This window comes from Mobula hypostoma, chromosome 12 (genome assembly GCF_963921235.1).
Source record: "Mobula hypostoma chromosome 12, sMobHyp1.1, whole genome shotgun sequence".
NCBI lineage: Eukaryota > Metazoa > Chordata > Chondrichthyes > Myliobatiformes > Myliobatidae > Mobula > Mobula hypostoma.
The window spans coordinates 16,409,324-16,427,208 of NC_086108.1; the positions used below are offsets into that span (position 1 = coordinate 16,409,324).

At 43.1% G+C, this 17,885-nt stretch overlaps 1 protein-coding gene across 9 annotated transcripts in view; it reads right to left on the reverse strand.

Moving 5' to 3' along the window:
- Nucleotides 1-17,885, reverse strand: part of cep350 (centrosomal protein 350) — a 251,684-nt gene that overhangs the window by 181,813 nt on the left and 51,986 nt on the right. For all 9 annotated transcript variants that reach the window (XM_063063672.1, XM_063063675.1, XM_063063671.1 and 6 more), the window contains one exon: nucleotides 13,662-13,772. In XM_063063672.1, the coding sequence (XP_062919742.1) occupies nucleotides 13,662-13,772 (111 nt within the window). The remainder of the gene's footprint in view (nucleotides 1-13,661; nucleotides 13,773-17,885) is intronic.

Below are 17,885 nucleotides of genomic sequence, written 5' to 3' on the forward strand. Positions count from 1 at the left end.
AAATCTCACCCCAACTGTGAAGCATGTTGGAAGGAGCATCATGGTTTGGGGCTGCTTTGCTACTTCAGGACCTTGACAGCTTGCAATCATTGAAGGAGCAATTAATTCAAAATTGAATCAAGATATTTTACTGGAGAATGTCAGGGTAGCAGTACATCACCTGAGAATTAATAAACGTTGGATGATACAACAATACAATGATTCGAAACAGAAGAGTAAATCAACAACAGAATGGTTTAAAAAGAAGAAAATTTGTGTTTTGGAATGGCCAAGTCAGAGTCCAATTAACCCAATTGAGATACTGTGGCAGGACCTGAAGAGGGCTGTTCATGCAAGGTATCCCAGAAATATTGAGAACTGAAAGAGTTTTGTTTGGAGGAGAGGTCTAAATGGACTAAGGAGGTTCTACCAGTATTAAATGCAAACGTCCACTGTGAATGATTAAACAATGTATTCAATAAAGACACGAAAAGTACAATTGTTTGTGTGTTATTAGTTCAGGCAGATGGTGTTTGTCTATTGTTGTGACTTAGATTATGATTACACATTTTATGAGTAATTAATGCAGACAATCAGGTAAATGCAAAAGGTTCACAAACTTTTTTCTTGCAACTGTATCTCACTCCTGTATTATCTCCTCAGATTCTGACAAGTGGTGGCATCGGCAAATTTACAGATGCCATATAGCTGCTCTGAATTATACAGCCGAGAGAGTACAGCAGTAGGCTAAACACATATCCTTGACCTACACTTGTGTTGTCAGTGAGAAGGAAATATTATTACTGATCCAAACTGACTGCAGCCTCCTAATGAGGAAGTCAAGGATCCAGTTGCATAGGGAGGTAGAGAAGCCCAGGCTTTAAAGCTTGCTGATTAGTACTGATGGAATGATGGTGTTAAGCACTGTGCTATAATCAATAAATAGCAGCTTGATATATACAGAATATTGCTGTTGTTCAGGTAAAAGCCAAGTGAAGAGCCAGTGAGGTTGCTTCTGAAATTGACTTGCTGAAGTGGTAGGCAATTTGCAGCAGGTCCACATCATTGTTCAGGCGGGAGTTAGCCACGAGCAACCTCTCAAAGCACTTCACCACATTAGATGTGTGTGCCACTGGGCGATAGTTTTTCCAATCAGCTCACTCTGCTCTTTTTGGGCACCAGTATGATTGATGCCCTTTTGAATGCTCCTATCCCTGAAGGAACCTATTCATTTCTTACATGTTCTGCACTCACTTATAAATTCTATATTCTCAACAATCTTTGTCATACTTGGTCATAATCATGGTACATTTGAGCTTTGAACTAGCTTTAGAAGGGAAATTGTGGGCATTAATTCAAAATGGATGAAATCAAATTGGCAGAATGTCCTTCTAAATAGCACAAAATCTGTATCCTATTGGACCATAATGGCTCGTAAAATTTTTGTTTTCTCTATTTATATTAGACAGTCTTTTTGCCAGTGCAGGGGAGTCCAGAAATAGAAGGCACTTTAAGGTGAGGAACGAAATTGAAAGGAGATCTGAATGAGTAAGCTTTTCCAGAGAGGGTGGAGAGTATTTGGAATAAGTTGTCAAAGGTGATGGTTTGGGCAAATACAATTACATTTAGAAGGCATTTGGACAGGTAGTTAGATACGAAAGGCAAAGAGGGATACGGGCCTAATACAGGTAAATGGGAGTAGGATAAATGGGCATCATGGTCATTATTAGATGGACCAAAAGGGCCCATTTCTGTGCTGTATAATTCTGATTCTCTGGCTAACACAGCATAACTTATGAAATGAAACTACACTGTGACTTCAAGAGGAGCACTTTTGCTACAGGATGAGGCAACTGAAGAGGATTTTGTTTTTCAGTTTTGCAATATTGTGCAGCATCACATCAAACAGGCATGGAGATTGCTTTCTGATTATATTTCATTTTCTTTCAACTACCAAGTAAGAGTTAATCTACAATGAACAAATTTGGAAGTAGTGGAAGCAGTAAAGACAAAGTGTGGGCTGAGGAATTCAATGCCCAACATCAGAAAAGGCTCAGAGAGCCATCAGTGACCAACCAACCAAGACCCATTGGACATAACAACCAGATACTGCCCATGGCAGGTGTTTGAACAAAGAAAAAAAGCAGTGAACTAATTGATCTCGTCCTCGCCCAGGTGCAGGTGCACTTGTTCCTGACAGTATTGGTAGAGGTGACTACTCCAGTGTAACACGCTGTAAGGTTTCACTGTTAATGTAATGGCTTCTCTGTAATGTTCCACTGCTAAGGTAATGGTTTCTCTGTAGCAGCAATGTTTGGGTTATGGTTAGAGATAATGGGGAATGTTAGTCAATGAGCGGATGTTGTTCTTTTTCGAGCTGGGAATCCGTGGTCTTTTGCTGGGGAGAGATGAGGAGAGAAGACGCGGATGGAGAGAGTTGGTAGACCATCGGACGTAGTGGACTTGGAGCAAGGGTGTGAAGGTCAGCGATGATCGGAGGCGGTCAAAGGTGGACGAACAGCCATATCAGTGTTTCATCTTGTATACGATTTGTTATTTCATGGTACTGATTTGTAACAGGGGACACATCACACAGCATTCACCCAAACGAGATTTCTTAAGTATGGCCGGGACGGGGGCTATCATCCCCTATGTTAAGCCGCTAGCCAAACCTAGAGTTACAATTGTGGAGGCTACATTCGGGATTGATTCTGTTGGATGCTGTGTGATTACCCTGAGCATTGAACCAGTGGGGTAGATATTCGTACTCTGGATTAATTGTTAATTCGCCTGTTAAGTACTGTTAAAGTTGCGATTGCTGGGCGGAGGTTTGATAAAATGGCAGGCACAGCTCTCGTTTTAATGCAGACCAGCGGTGACGTAGTGGTAGCTGGGGTGGAGATTTCAAAGTCAGGGTTCTATCGTTTCTGAGGAGTGAGGGGAAGGAGTGGTCAGATTTGGAATGTCTAATTAGTCCACGTACCCCAGTGAAGAGTGAGAATTCTGAGTTAGCATCCACCCTTACCGCTCTGGCGAATATGTGGAAAAATCAGGTTCAAAGTCCCAGCTATGGTAGGCCCCACCTATTCTCTGGAATGGCCACCCCAAAAGGGGAGGAGGAGTATGAGACTTGGGCCTAGCGGGCCTCTCAGTTGTTAGATTCCCATTCCCATTCTGACATGTCTATCCACGGCCTCCTCTACTGTAAAGATGAAGCCACACTCAGGTTGGAGGAACAACACCTTATACTCCATCTGGGTAGCCTCCAACCTGATGGTATGAACACTGACTTCTCTAACTTCCACTAATGCCCCACCTCCCCCTCGTACCCCATCCGTTATTTATTTTTATACACACATTCTTTCTCTCACTCTCCTTTTTCTCCCTCTGTCCCTCTGACTATACCCCTTGCCCATCCTCTGGGTCCCCCCCCCCAACTTTTCCTTCTCCCTGGGCCTCCTGTCCCATGATCCTCTCATATCCCCTTTGCCAATCACCTGTCCAGCTCTTAGCTCCATCCCTCCCCCTCCTGTCTTCTCCTATCATTTTGGATCTCCCCCTTCCCCTCTCAAATCTCTTACTAGCTCTTCCTTCAGTTAGTCCTGACGAAGGGTCTCGGCCTGAAACATCGACTGTACCTCTTCCTAGAGACGCTGCCTGGCCTGCTGCATTCACCAGCAACTTTGATATGTGTTGCTAACATATAGTAAAAGCAGGAATGGTATGATAAATACACAGCATATATAAAGTAGAAATAATGTATGTACAGTGTGGGGAAAAAAAAAAATCGGCACATACACGCATGTCACGCGTGTGCACACAGGTGCCCGTGCAAGGCTTCATGGTCATGGTAGTCTTTCCTGGGGTAAACACAAGTGTCCCAGGATTTGACTGCTAATTTTGTCCCTTATTTGGAAGTGAGAAAGTTGGCAACCCTAACTGTAAAAGACATGCTGAGGTAAGTTTAACCCTACTTGAACACCTCCGCCCCCACCCCCACTCCAGGTCAGCTGGTCCACAAGAATAATATTGTCAATATTAAATTGGTCCGCGGTGCAAAAAAGGTTGGGGACCTCTGGCTTAGAGGAGCCCATGGCTGCTGATTGTTGGGACAAGGTTTGAGGAGTCAGGGTATTTATAAAGCTTTGTAATTTGCATCACCTGGCCTATCCTAATGATGACTGAACAAGCCATAGCCCTAACAAGCTAATTAAGGTCTGAGAACTTGGTAAAAGAGTTCAAATCTCTCAGGGTGCCCAAACTTCTGCATGGTGCTCCTTTCCTTCTTTTTTCCCCCACTCCAAAATTGTACAAAACAAAAATAATACAATAATCTTGCTTAAAATGTTGAAAAGAGTGTTTCATCTTTAACTTTATGACTTTTGGAGATCAGTTCACCTCCTACTCACTTAACTATTCACAGTAACAGAAATTTTGACCGGGGTGCCCAAACTTGTGCATGCCACTGTATCTTAAGAAAACTTTTGGTATCCTCTTTCATACTATAGGGTAGCTTACCTTCATATTTCATCTTTTCTCTCCTTATTGCTCTTTTAGTAGCCTTATGTTGGTTTTCAAAAGTTTCCCAATCATCTAGCCTTCCAATAATTTTTGCTATATTACATGTCCTCTCTTTTGCTTTTATGCTGCCTTAAACTTCCCCTGTCAGCCACAGTTGCCTCATCCTCCCTTGGAATACTTCTTTGGGATGAATCTATCCAGCACCTTCCCAGAAACTCCAGCTGTTGCTACTCTGACATCAACCCTACCAAAGTGTCCCCTTCTAATCAACTTTGCTCATCTGTTCTCCCATGCCTGTGTAATTCCCTTTACACCACTGTAATTCTGATTCATCTGACTTTAGATTCTCCTTCTGAAACTGCAGAGTGAGTTCTAATATATTATCACTACCTCCTGCGGGTTCCTTTACCTTACCCTCCAAAATCAAATCTGGTTCATAACACAGCATCTTACTCAAAATTGCCTTTTCTCTGGGGGACTCAATCACAAAGTGCTCTGAAAAGCCATCTTGTAGGCCTTCCACAAACTCCTTCTCTTGGGATCTAACACCATCTTAATTTTTCCCAATCTATGTGCGTATTGAAATCCCCCATGACTATTGCAGCATTGCCCTTTCGACATGCCTTTTCTATTTCTCGTTGCAATTTGTACCTGAAATCCTGGCTACTGTTTGGAGGCCTGTATACAACTCCCATCAGGATCTTTTTACCCTTGCACTTTCTTAACTCCACCCACAAGGATTCTACATCTTCTGATCCAATGTCACATCTTTCGAAGGATTTGATTTAAATTTTTAGCCAGAGCCAACCCGCCCCTTCTGCCTACCTGCCTGTTCTTTCAATACATGTATCCTTAGCTGTTAAGCTCCCAACTGTGATCTTCTTTCAGCCAAATCTCAGTGATGCCCGCATTGTCATACCTGCCAATTTCTAACTGTGCTACAAGATCATCTACCTTATTCCATATACTGCTTGCATTCAAATTTAACACCTTCAGTCCTGTATTCAACACAGGTTTCAATTTTGCCCCTATGTTATTGGAAATTAAATTCTCATCTCTTTCTAAACTTTTTGTCTTTTTAATTATTCTGGAGGCACTCATAACCTCTCCTGCACTTTCTTTTCCCTTTATTTTCACTTTTCCAAATTGTTGAACCCACTTCCCCCCCTCAATATTTAGTTTAAAGATGCACTTCAACACACCTCAAGGATCAGGTATAACCCATTCTTTTTGTACAGGTCATACATTCACCAAAAGAGATCTTAATGAATCAGAAATCTGAAACCCTCCTCCTTGCACCAGTTCCCTCAGCCACGCATTAATCTGTCAAATCATCTGGCATGTGGCACAGGCAGCAATCCAAAGATTACTATTTTTAAGGTCCTGCTTTTCATCTTTACACCGAACTCCCTATATTCTCTCATCAGGACCTCATCCCTTTCCTACCTATGTCGTTGGTATTAATATGTAGCATGATTTCTGTCTGTTTCCACCCCCCGCCCCCCACACTTTAGAATATTGTGGACCCAATCTGAGACGTCCCTCACCCAAGCCTCTCGCACTTTGCTATTCAAAACTAACTTGCTTATCTCTTTACTAGATCTTAGGAAAGATCCCAAAACATTTAACAGTTGTTGTTTTTCCTTTTCCAAAGATGCTGGTTGACAAGCTGTCTGTGTGCAGCACTTTCTCCTTAAACAATATCAAAATTATCCTCTTATTGACCACATCTCTAGAGATTTATACAATAGAAAGAAGCCACTAAAAGTCCACTCTGCTGCATACTTTCTTTCAGACTGGAGGCTATTTATAGCAAGTGGCAAGCCATCCATAAACAGTAGAATGTGCTGCCACATATCACCCCACTCCCCCGAGTTTCTTTACAAAGGCATGACATACAACATGTTTGGCTCACGACTGCAGGCTTTCGCTATATTTAGCTGGCAGACTTAATTCCAAAGGTTTGCACAAGTGCTTACTTTACCAAAGCCACTTCAATAAGCAAAGAATACACACAAGGACCAGGGCAGTTCCCAGAAGAAACTACAACCCACTTTTAACCTGTCTTAGTTTGGAAAGAATTACATAACACTGTGTAGGCAGTTAATATCTTAATACTTTGGAATTTTCAATGCATTCTCCATATAGAAAGTAAATCCTTTCTAAAATAAGGAAATCATAATTGGGTACCACACTCTAGGAATAATCCTACCAAAGCCCTATATAATTTTAGTAAGACCCCTTTAATCCTGTATACAAATCCCCTCACAATAAAAGGCCCCAATCTCTTGTTGAACTGGCACATTGGCATTCAACTATTTGTGTTCAAAGGCACTTAGATGTCTGAGTATTTGAGTATCAGCATTTCAGAATCTGTCACCACTTTTAAAATTTACTCTGCTTTTTTGTTTTGCTAAAGGTATGACCTCACATTTTTTACCTCAGCCCTACTTTTGCTATACAAACTCCATATCCTTTTATTTCCTTACCTTGAACATACTCAGCAATTGAGCCTCCAAGCTATCCAGGGTGGAGAATTTCAAAGATTCACATCTGGGTTAAACCATTTCTAATCTTCATCCTGAATAGGCAACCACTTATTTTGAGACTACACTATTGTGGATGTGATGGTTGCTATTGTGGCTGCACAGCTTTCCCCAAACTTAAACGTTTCTCTTAGAACAAGCTCAATAATATTCAGTGGCCAGCTCTTGCAACAGGAGGTGATGCAAGAGAATGTAGGGTTAGACAATTGGTCAGTACGTGGAACTAGAGTCCTCAGCACAGTCAATGCTAGCCAGGGCGGAGTTTCAAACACCACATCTCAACATTGAGCAACCATATCACTCACCCCTACCTGCAGAAATTACCCAAATAAGCTCTCACAAGCAGCCCTTGAACATTGCCTTGTGAGCCAGCACCTTATTACTGTGGAAGCTCCAGAGGCAGGGATTCATATAGTAGATTCATAAGAGTTGGGATCTGCACAAGGCTCCCAGCACACTGGTATTGCTAGAAACACCTCTCTCCCCCTCTTTGTCTGACAAGAACCCCATATACACTTTTATTTCTGAGTGGGGGAAAAACTGGCATGTAATGTTAAAAAGATGGTTGTCTCAGTAAATGGAAGAATGGAGATACTCAAAATCTGAAATAAAATTGAAACTATTGGAAAGACTCAACAGATTAGGCAATATTTGTGGAAAAGGAAGCAGTTAACAGTTTGGGTTGAAGACCCTTGAAGGATTAAGTATGACAAGGGATTTCATTGATGATGCCTTGGAGAGAAGCTATAAAAGGAGCTGTGAAATCATCTGATCTATGGGACAGTTAGGAGAGAACACACACCTTTTGTTTATAAAAGCTACCAAGTGAGCAATTAGAGTGAGAACACTGACAGAGATATGAAAGTTGTGAAATACAGGTGTTACGTACCCCGTAACTGAGTTGCCAAACCAGCAGAAATGGATCACTCAGTTGGAGTCTGGATTACTAGATCTAAGAAAGTTTTATTAAAGAAACAAGCAACACAGTAATCGAAAGGATAATAAATGCAACAGTTCAGCAATGATAAACACACATGTGCACAGAATTAAGATAACAGGATCAATCAAGCTCTATCGTTGTCTAGGGGTAAATGACCAATTTCAAAGTGACACAAAGTCCAGTTCAATTTAGTTCAGTTCGCAGTAATCGTTGCCACGGCGATGGACAATGTGGGGGGAAAGGAGAGAGAGAACGAGAACGAATGATCATTCAGAACGGCTTCCACTCACAGACCGGCGATATTGCTCACAAGCAGCTTTTGGGTGAGTCCTTGACTGTGACCCCTCCTCCAGATGCGGTCGATCCTCTGCAGTGAACCCGGCACCCAAGCAAGGGTGGACACACACCGGGTTCCCACTGATCGTACCTTTCCACCCTGTGCGTTTGTGGCCCGGTACTTCCCACCGACTCATGAGAGGCACACCGCTTCCAGGGTCTCATTACCTCGAGTGTCGTGTGTGTCGTGTGTGTCCTGCCTTAGCGAACCTGTTCCTTTTTATCCCCCTGCTGGGGTATCGCCTGTCCATCACTTCAAACAGTTCAGAGTTCAAAGGGGGAGCCGATCTTGACAATACCCAGACTGATGGCTCCTTCATTAACATCTCCAAATGCTGCTTCATTGTTCCTTATCTCTCCCTCCCCTGAGGACAGGTGGCAGACCAACTGCTGAGGCCACTGGTGCTAGCCCAGGCCAGCAAACATCTTAATTTATGTGTATTCTCGTCACACAGGACTCTAGAACACGCCCAGCAAGTCATTCTGGGCTAACAGACAGAGAAATGTTGGCCCGTTCTGATATTGACAAAGAGTTAATAACAGAATCTTTAATGTTTCCCAAGAAACCTGTGTTTGGATAATTCAAAACTTTTCTGAAAAAAACTACTCAAGATTCCCAAAGCAAAAAGAATGAAACATCATAATCATCCTTTGAGCATATGCCAGGTGTACATGGATGTTTCTGTTTGGACACAAAGCCATAATATTATCTATATTTACTGTTGCATGATTGAAATATCAGTGAACATGCAGGTAAGCAGATTGAACTATTATTCTAATTATTAGAGATAGTTGTTCCAGTGTGACCTAGAACCAGAATGCCAAAGGTTAGATATGGAGGAAATTAAGGTAACAAATTATCTCAGCGGTAATAGTGTACTATAAAGCACTGGTTTTATTATACCTTAAAAAAATCCAAGTGGTATTATACCTGTAAAGATATCAACGGTATTACATCTGTAAAGATATGAATACATCTTTACAGCTGGCTTTGAGATTTTAGAAGGATTACTGGAAACTGTAATTGTTTTTTTAAAAGAGGACCTTAATTCTGAATGCGAACACAAGGAATTCTGCAGATGCTGGAAATTCAAGCAACACACATCAAAGTTGCTGGTGAACGCAGCAGGCCAGGCAGCATCTTTAGGAGGTACAGTCGACGTTTCAGGCCGAGACCCTTCGTCAGGACAAACTGAAGGAAGAGCTAGTAAGAGATTTGAAACTGGGAGGGGGAGGGGGGAGATCCAAAATGATAGAAGACAGGAGGGGGAGGGATGGAGCCAAGAGCTGGACAGGTGATTGGCAAAAGGGATATGAGAGGATCATGGGACAGGAGGCCCAGGGAGAAGGAAAAGGGGGAGGGGGGAAAAAAAACCAGATGGGCAAGGGGTATAGTCAGAGGGACAGAGGGAGAAAAAGGAGAGTGAGAGAAAGAATGTGTGTATATAGATAATGGATGGGGTATGAGGGGGAGGTGGGGTATTAGTGGAAGTTAGAGAAGTCAATGTTCATGCCATCAGGTTGGAGGCTATCCAGACAGAATATAAGGTGTTGTTCCTCCAACCTGAGTGTGGCTTCATCTTTACAGTAGAGGAGGCCATGGATAGACATTTCAGAATGGAAATGGGATGTGGAATTAAAATGTGTGGCCACTGGGAGATCCTGCTTTCTCTGGCGGACAGAGCGTAGGTGTTCAGCAAGACGATCTCCCAGTCTGCGTCAGGTCTCGCCAATATATAGAAGACCACATCGGGAGCACCGGACGCAGTATATCACCCCAGTCGACTCACAGGTGAAGTGTCGCCTCACCTGGAAGGACTGTCTGGGGCCCTGAATGGTGGTAAGGGAGGAAGTGTAAGGGCATGTGTAGCACTTGTTCCGCTTACAAGGATAAGTGCCAGGAGGGAGATCAGTGGGGAGGGATGGGGGGGGGTGAAACGAATAGACAAGGGAGTCGTGTAGGAAGCGATCCCTGCGGAAAGCAGAGTGGGGGAGAGGGAAAGATGCGCTTAGTGCGGAAAGCAAGAGGGAAAGATGTGCTTAGTGGTGGGATCCCATTGGAGGTGGCGGAAGTTACGGAGAATAATATGTTGGACTCGGAGGCTGGTGGGGTGGTAGGTGAGGACAAGGGGAACCCTATTCCTAGTGGGGTGGCAGGAGGATGGAGTGAGAGCAGATGTGCATGAAATGGGGGAGATGCGTTTGAGAGCAGAGTTGATGGTGGAGGAAGGGAAGCCCCTTTCTTTAAAAAAGGAGGACATCTCCTTCGTTCTGGAATGAAAAGCCTCATCCTGAGAGCAAATGCGGCGGAGATGGAGGAATTGCGCGAAGGGGATGGCATTTTTGCAAGAGACAGAGTGAGAAGAGGAATAGTCCAGATAGCTGTGAGAGTCAGTAGACAGAAAGATCTAGAAAGGGGAGGGAGGTGTCGGAAATGAACCAGGTAAACTTGAGGGCAGGGTGAAAGTTGGAAGCAAAGTTAATAAAGTCAACGAGCTCAGCATGCATGCAGGAAGCAGCGCCAATGCAGTCGTTGATGTAGTGAAGGAAAAGTGGGGGACAGATACCAGAATAGGTTCGGAACATAGATTGTTCCACAAAGCCAACAAAAAGGCAGGCATAGCTCAGACCCATGTGGATGCCCATAGCTACACCTTTAGTTTGGAGGAAGTGGGAGGAGCCAAAGGAGAAATTATTAAGAGTAAGGACTAATTCCGCTAGACGGAGCAGAGTGGTGGTAGAGGGGAACTGATTAGGTCTGTAATCCAAAAAGAAGCGGAGAGCTTTCAGACCTTCCTGATGGGGGATGGAAGTATATAGGGACTGGGCATCCATGGTGAAAATAAAGCGGTGGGGGCCAGGGAACTTAAAATCATCGAAAAGTTTAAGAGCGTGAGAAGTGTCACGAACATAGGATTGAACAAGGGGGGATAAAACCGTGTCGAGGTATGCAGAAACGAGTTCAGTGGGGCAGGAGCAAGCTGAGACAATAGGTCTGCCAGGACAGGCAGGTTTATGGATCCTGGGTAGGAGGTAGAAACAGGAAGTGTGAGGTGTGGGAACTATAAGGTTGGTAGCAGTGGATGGGAGATCCCCTGAGTGGATAAAGTCGGTGATGGTGTGGGAGACAATGGCCTGGTGCTCCTTAGTGGGGTCACGATCGAGGGGTAAATAAGAGGAGGTATCCGTGAGTTGTCGCTGTGCCTCTGCAAGGTAGAGGTCAGTGCGCCAGACTACAACAGCACCCCCCTTATCGGCGGGTTTTATAGTAAGGTTAGGATTAGTGCGAAGGGAGTGGAGAGCACAGTGTTCGGAAGGAGTGAGGTTGGAATGGGAACAAGGTGCGGTGAAGTCGAGTCGGTTGATGTCCCGTCGGCAGTTAGCAATAAAGAGATGCAGAGCAGGCAGAAGACCAGAGCGGGGTGTCCATGAAGAGGAGGAGGGTTGAAGACGGGAGAAGGGGTCATCGGTGGGGGTGGAAGAGTCCTTGCCGAAGAAGTAGGCTCGGAGACGGAGACGGCGGAAGAAGAATTCCGCGTCATGGCGAACGCGGAACTCACTGAGGTGTGGGCAAAGGGGGACAAAGGTGAGGCCCTTACTGAGGACAGAGCGTTCTGCCTCAGACAGTTGAAGGTCGAAGAGGATGGTAAAGACCCGCACGGATGAGAGCTGGAACCAAAGGGGGCGTCAGTGGAGAGGGGAGGGTTGGGGTGAGAGGAAGATGGAGCCTCTGAGGGCCCAGAAGCTGATGGTGGGATCTGAGGGAGACAGGGTTGCAGAGTGGTGGTGGAGGAAGGGGAGACGGGAGTCACAATAGCGGCACATAAAGACCCAACCTTAATTATGATGTGAGATTTATGCACACTCTATTATATGTTGTGTTACTATTTTTTATTATGTATTTTTACTTAAATCATGAAGGTGTGAGTCTCAACACAAACTTTTCTCGGGCTTCCAGCTGGGTCCAGGTACCAATTTTAACTAGTTTTGATGACAAACTGCACCATCTTCATCAGGGATGATGTCTAGGCCTACCTAGTCTGGTGGCATATATACTCAAATCCCGTCATCTGTCCCTACTGATTGGTTGAGGACTAACCAATCAGGTTTCCACTGACCTACTTTGTTTAAAATTTTATTCACATTCTTACTTAAGAGTGAGACCTTCATCTTTGTTGAAATTCTTATTCTCTAGTCTTACTTCAATGGCCTCCTTCACCAGGTAGTCCCAAAAAACCATTGCATGGCACAGTAGATTTGTGCCACCCAAGTCAATCCTGCTGTCACTGTGAATGCAAGTTCTGTTACCGCCAGTTTGTCCAGGTAACCCAAACAGATACACCTCCTAAGCTCCTTGATGTGGATTTCCACCATGCAGGGTGATATACACTGTTCTACCAGCCTGTAAACACCAGAAGTCCTGAGTCCCAGGTCGTCTTTGGCCTGCATAAGCTGGGACAGCTGAAACCTAATTGATTGAGGACTAACCAATTAAGAGGGACGGATAACAGGAATTGACAGGACTAGACAGGCCTAGGCATCAACCCTGATGAAGATGGCGGAGCTTGTCATAAAAATCAGTTAAAAAAGATAATCAGACCCAGCTGGAAGCCCAAGAAGAGTTTATTGCATCAGATATTCCAGGAAAGCACTAGCATGAAACTCGAACTTGAATCTGCTGAGCACTTTCCAGCAGATATTTAAGGATCATGAGTGATATGAAAATGGTAAATAAATTCAAATGTAATGTCATTACATTCAAACTTCAAACAGCACAGCAATTTCAAAAAATAATTTAAAGAAATTCTGGTAGATGACATTTTTGTTATTTCTGACAGAGGTGTTAAGAGAATAAACAGAAATAAACATTGGAAAGTAATCAAACTTTGGCTGCGGAACATTCAAAGCTTGAGATTAATAAATGACATGTAAACATTTCCTAGATGTCTCTATCACCATTTCCGATAACAGTTGTCTTTTAGCCATTGAGATTTCCAGTTCTACATCCATGCGTTGCTGAAGCAAGGATAAAAGTACAGGTTTTTGCTTTATTTTGAGTTTACTCAGCAAAATCAGAGCTGCTTTAGAACGGTGAAGCAAAATTATTTGGAGTCAAGGCAGTTTCCATGCCAATACCAGATTCAATTAAAGAAATCTAAAAAGATCAGAAATTTGGATTTACTTGGGTTTCTGTATAGCTGAGGGTTAATGCTACTTAATCTATTCCATCCTGCTCCCCCATGAAACTTATGGCAAAAATTACAGCTTGAACTTTATTCTGATACATACTGTGGCAAAAATGAAAACGCTGCTGTTTCTTTAAAAAGTGGTTTACTCACTTGGTTTCATGTCAGGGCTAGTTGGAGTTACTTTCTGTACTTTACGCACTGGTTTGGCAACTTTCTTCTCTCTGGCTTTTTCACATGTAGTTTCTTTCACCTTGCTATTCTCTGTCAACAAAGTAAAGAGTTCACTACTGTTGGTGATAAACATGGCAAATCATATTCAAACAACAGGAATTCTGCAGATGCTGGAAATTCAAGCAACACAGATCAAAGCTGCTGGTGAACGCAGCAGGCCAGGTAAAATCATATTCAATTATATTTTAGCTCATGCAAACTTGACAAACAAGGCATCACAATTTTATTAAAATTGACTCTTTTAAAGTATCGTTTGCAATCTAGAACAGTTGAGATTACACCATTAAACAATGGACCAATGATGTTAGGACTGTCATCTTTTCATGCATTTCCTTGTAATCCATATCTAGAATATCCAATACAATAGACAAGATTTGAGGTGAATCATTGACTCAATGAACTCAGCTGTTACTTTTGTTCTGCAGTGCACACTGCCTCCTGGTAACCATTGAATTAACTGTTCAACCATGGTGAGAATTAATCACTTTTTAAAATCAATATACGCAAAACTGTATTACTGTTTTACACTTTGGTTAGTACCAGTTGGAAAATAAAAAATACTTTTAGCTTAAAACAGATAAAACTACATGAGGAAGGAGGAATACATAATGAGCTTGTTTAAAATAAGCTCGTGAAATGTATAACTCATCAAGGGGGTTAGTATATAATCCATATAAATTATAATCTTAAAATAGTTCTTTAAATACCAACAAGTTTGCTGGGCATCTTAAAGACTTTCACCATCTTGGGTGGTTACTATAGCATAAATTAATAACTTCTCTCTTATTACCCTTGCACTGTTGCAAAGAGTAGGGAAATAACTACTGTCTGGAATTGAGCTGGCAGTCAGTTAACTGATCTGAACAGTGGGCCCCAGCACTCCACAACCAAAAAAATGTTTCCCCTCACAAGTCACACACAGCTATCAAATCCGTAAGATAAAATACAACATTTTACATGAGACTTAATTTGCAACCTGATTTTGTGCTAGAAGACTTGATAAGATTGCAGGACCCAAATAATTAAGTCACTTCTGTAAATCAGTCATTATGGAATACTGCAAAAGAGAGATGGTAGGTCTTAAAGTGACTGGTACAAAATCTGCCAACTTAAAATAAGTTTTTAAAACCACAAATGTAGTTCTTCCCACTTTTACCACAATCTGGGCTAAATTTTACGATCTACAATCTAGACACTGGATTATACAAATAAAACTTCGAGCTTGCTAGGATTTAATTTACTCCAACATCATAGAATAACGCACAAAATGCTGGAGGAGCTCAGTGGATCAGGCAGGATCTATGGAGGGAAGTGGGGGTCTCTCCTCTCTACTTCACCTTCCCCTTTCGTCTTCCCTTATTCCACCAGCCCTGCACTTCGCTGTCCCCTGCCCTCTCGCTTAGCCCAGGACCCACACATTCTTCCCTCTGACTCTCCTCCCCGTTATTCCATGGTCCACTATTCTCTCCCATCAGATTCCATCTTCTTCAGTCCTTTGTTAATTTCACTTATCAACTCCCAGCTTCTTGTATCATTCCCACTCTCACCTTCCACCATGCACCAATTTTTCCACTCACCTGGATTTTATATAACCCATCAGCTCTTGCTCCACCACCTAACCCATCCTTTTATACTGGCAATCTACCCTCATGGAGTACCTGGCAAAGCTCTGAAAACCTGTGCCAACCAACTAGCGAGAGCACTCAAGGTCATTTTCAACCTCTCACTGCTACAGGTGGAAGTTCTCACTTGCTTCTAAAAGGCAACAATTATACCAGTGCCCAAGAAGAATAATGTGGGCTGCCTTAATGACCATTGCCCGGTAGCACTCACATCGACAGTGCTGAAATGCTTTGAGGGACTGGTCATGACTAGACTGAACTCCTGCCTCAGCAAGGACCTGGACCCACTGCAATTTGCCTATTGCCACAATAGGTCAACAGCAGATGCAATCTCAATGGCTCTCCACACAGCTTTAGACCATCTGGACAACACAAACACCTACATCAGGATGCTGTTCATCAACTAACACTCAGCATTTAATACCATCATTCCCACAATCCTGATTGAGAAGTTGCAGAACCTGGGCCTCTGTACCTCCCTCTGCAATTGGATACTCAACTTCCTAACTGGAAGACCACAATCTGTGTGGGTTGGTAATAAACATATCCTTCTCACTGATGATTAACACTGGCGCACCTCAGGGGTGTGTCCTTAGCCCACTACTCTACTTTCGATATACACATGACTGTGTGGCTCAGCTTAGCTCAAATACCATCTATAGATTTACAGATGATACAACCATTGTTGATAGAATCTCAGATGGAGACGAGAGGGCGTACAGGAGTGAGATATGCCAACTAGTGGAGTGGTGCCGCAGCAACAACTTGGCACTCAATGCCAGTAAGGCAAAAGAGCTGATTGTGGACTTCAGGAAGGGCAAGACAAAGGAACACACACCAATCCTCATGGAGGGATCAGAAGTGGAGAGAGTGAGCAGTTTCAAGTTCCTGGGTGTCAAGATCTCTGAGGATCTAACTTGGTTCAAACATATCAATATAGTTATAAAGAAGGCAAGACAGCCACTATAATTCATTAAAGTTTGGAGAGATTTGGCATGTCAAAAACTTCTTTAGTTGTACTACGGAGAGCATTCTGACAGGCTGCATCACGGACAGGACCGAAAGAAGCTGCAGAAGGTTGCAAGTCTAGTCAGCTCCATCTTGGGTACTAGCCTACAAAGTACACAGAACATCTTCAGGTAGCAGTGTCTCAGAAAGGCAGCTTCGCCTCTGATCTGGGCCGACGTTTATGTGCCGGGCGGCACCTAATTAATAAGTTTGTTTATTTTGGCTTTTTTCTTAAAGATGTGCTGGGTGCATCCCGGCTACTGCTGCAATCTCCGCGGCAATGTATCAGTCCGCAGCCCAGGGGTTGGGGTGGTGGGAGACCGGGGTGTCATCTCATCGTCAATCAGGGCAGGCAGGTCATCTTCTTCTATGTCTGCCTGCCTCAATGTCGAAGGTCGAGGTTCGTCGTCTGCTGTGGCTGACGTGGAAGGCTTGCTTGACTGCTTAGCCTCATGAATTTTTCTATCATACAGTTCTTTGTAAGCACTCAAACCATCTTGCAAATATGCCCTAAACCAACAAACCCTTTCAAAATTAAAGTCGTACTTTTCTGCAATAATTGCAGTGAAAATCTCACGTGGTTGCTTCACATTCAGTTCCTGGACAACTTCACTCTCGGCCCGTTCACTACTGCATTCGGTTTCGATTGTTATCCTTTCCTCTTCCAATTGCATCAGCTCCTCATCTATCAGTTCTTGGTCATGGGATGCCAAAACCTCTTCAACATCATCTTCGTCAACTTCCACAAGCCAAACTCACTTTGTCCTTACTTCGTTCACCATGATCGAAATGCTTAATTATGTCTAGTCTTATGCTAAATGGAACACCGTTATGAGCTCTTTTAGGCTTTTCCGATAGCTTAGAACTCATCTTGCTAACGGCTGCTCACAGGCACGTGTTTAAGCAATGCCAGCTAGAATGCAGTTCTGGGGGAGGAGCTTGGCTGCCTTTTATCGCGCACTGCCTTTTTTCGTAACAGTGGAAACATCTTCTGTAGTGAAAACAGGTAACTAATGTAGGTCTTTCATAACAGCAAGGTTTCGTAAAGCGAACGTTTGAAAAGTGGGGGACACCTGTATCGAGAACAAGGAATAACCAAGAAAATAATGGCAGAGTCATCAATTTAAAAACAAAAATTAGAAAATGATTTTACTCAATGTAATTTAAGGTAAAGGCACACAAGCAATTTTAAAGTTAATAACCTGGCACGAGTACCTGAACAGAAAATAATAATTGGTTGGACCAGGAGATTAGTTGTCAAATATAGTGCCTTAGTACAAAGGGATTACATAGGGCAAATTTAATAAGTGTGTTGAGGAAAAATTACCTGAAATGATAAGTAAATGGGTTGAGTTATAGATAGATTTGATGGTCTGGATCTGTTTTCCCTGGAGCAAAGGAGGTCGAGGAAGCATGACAAAGGTTTAAAAAATATGGGAGGCACAGTTAGAGTAATGGTCAGCGTCTAATGCCCGTGATAGGGCATAGATTTAAGGTGGGGGTGGGGGAAGAT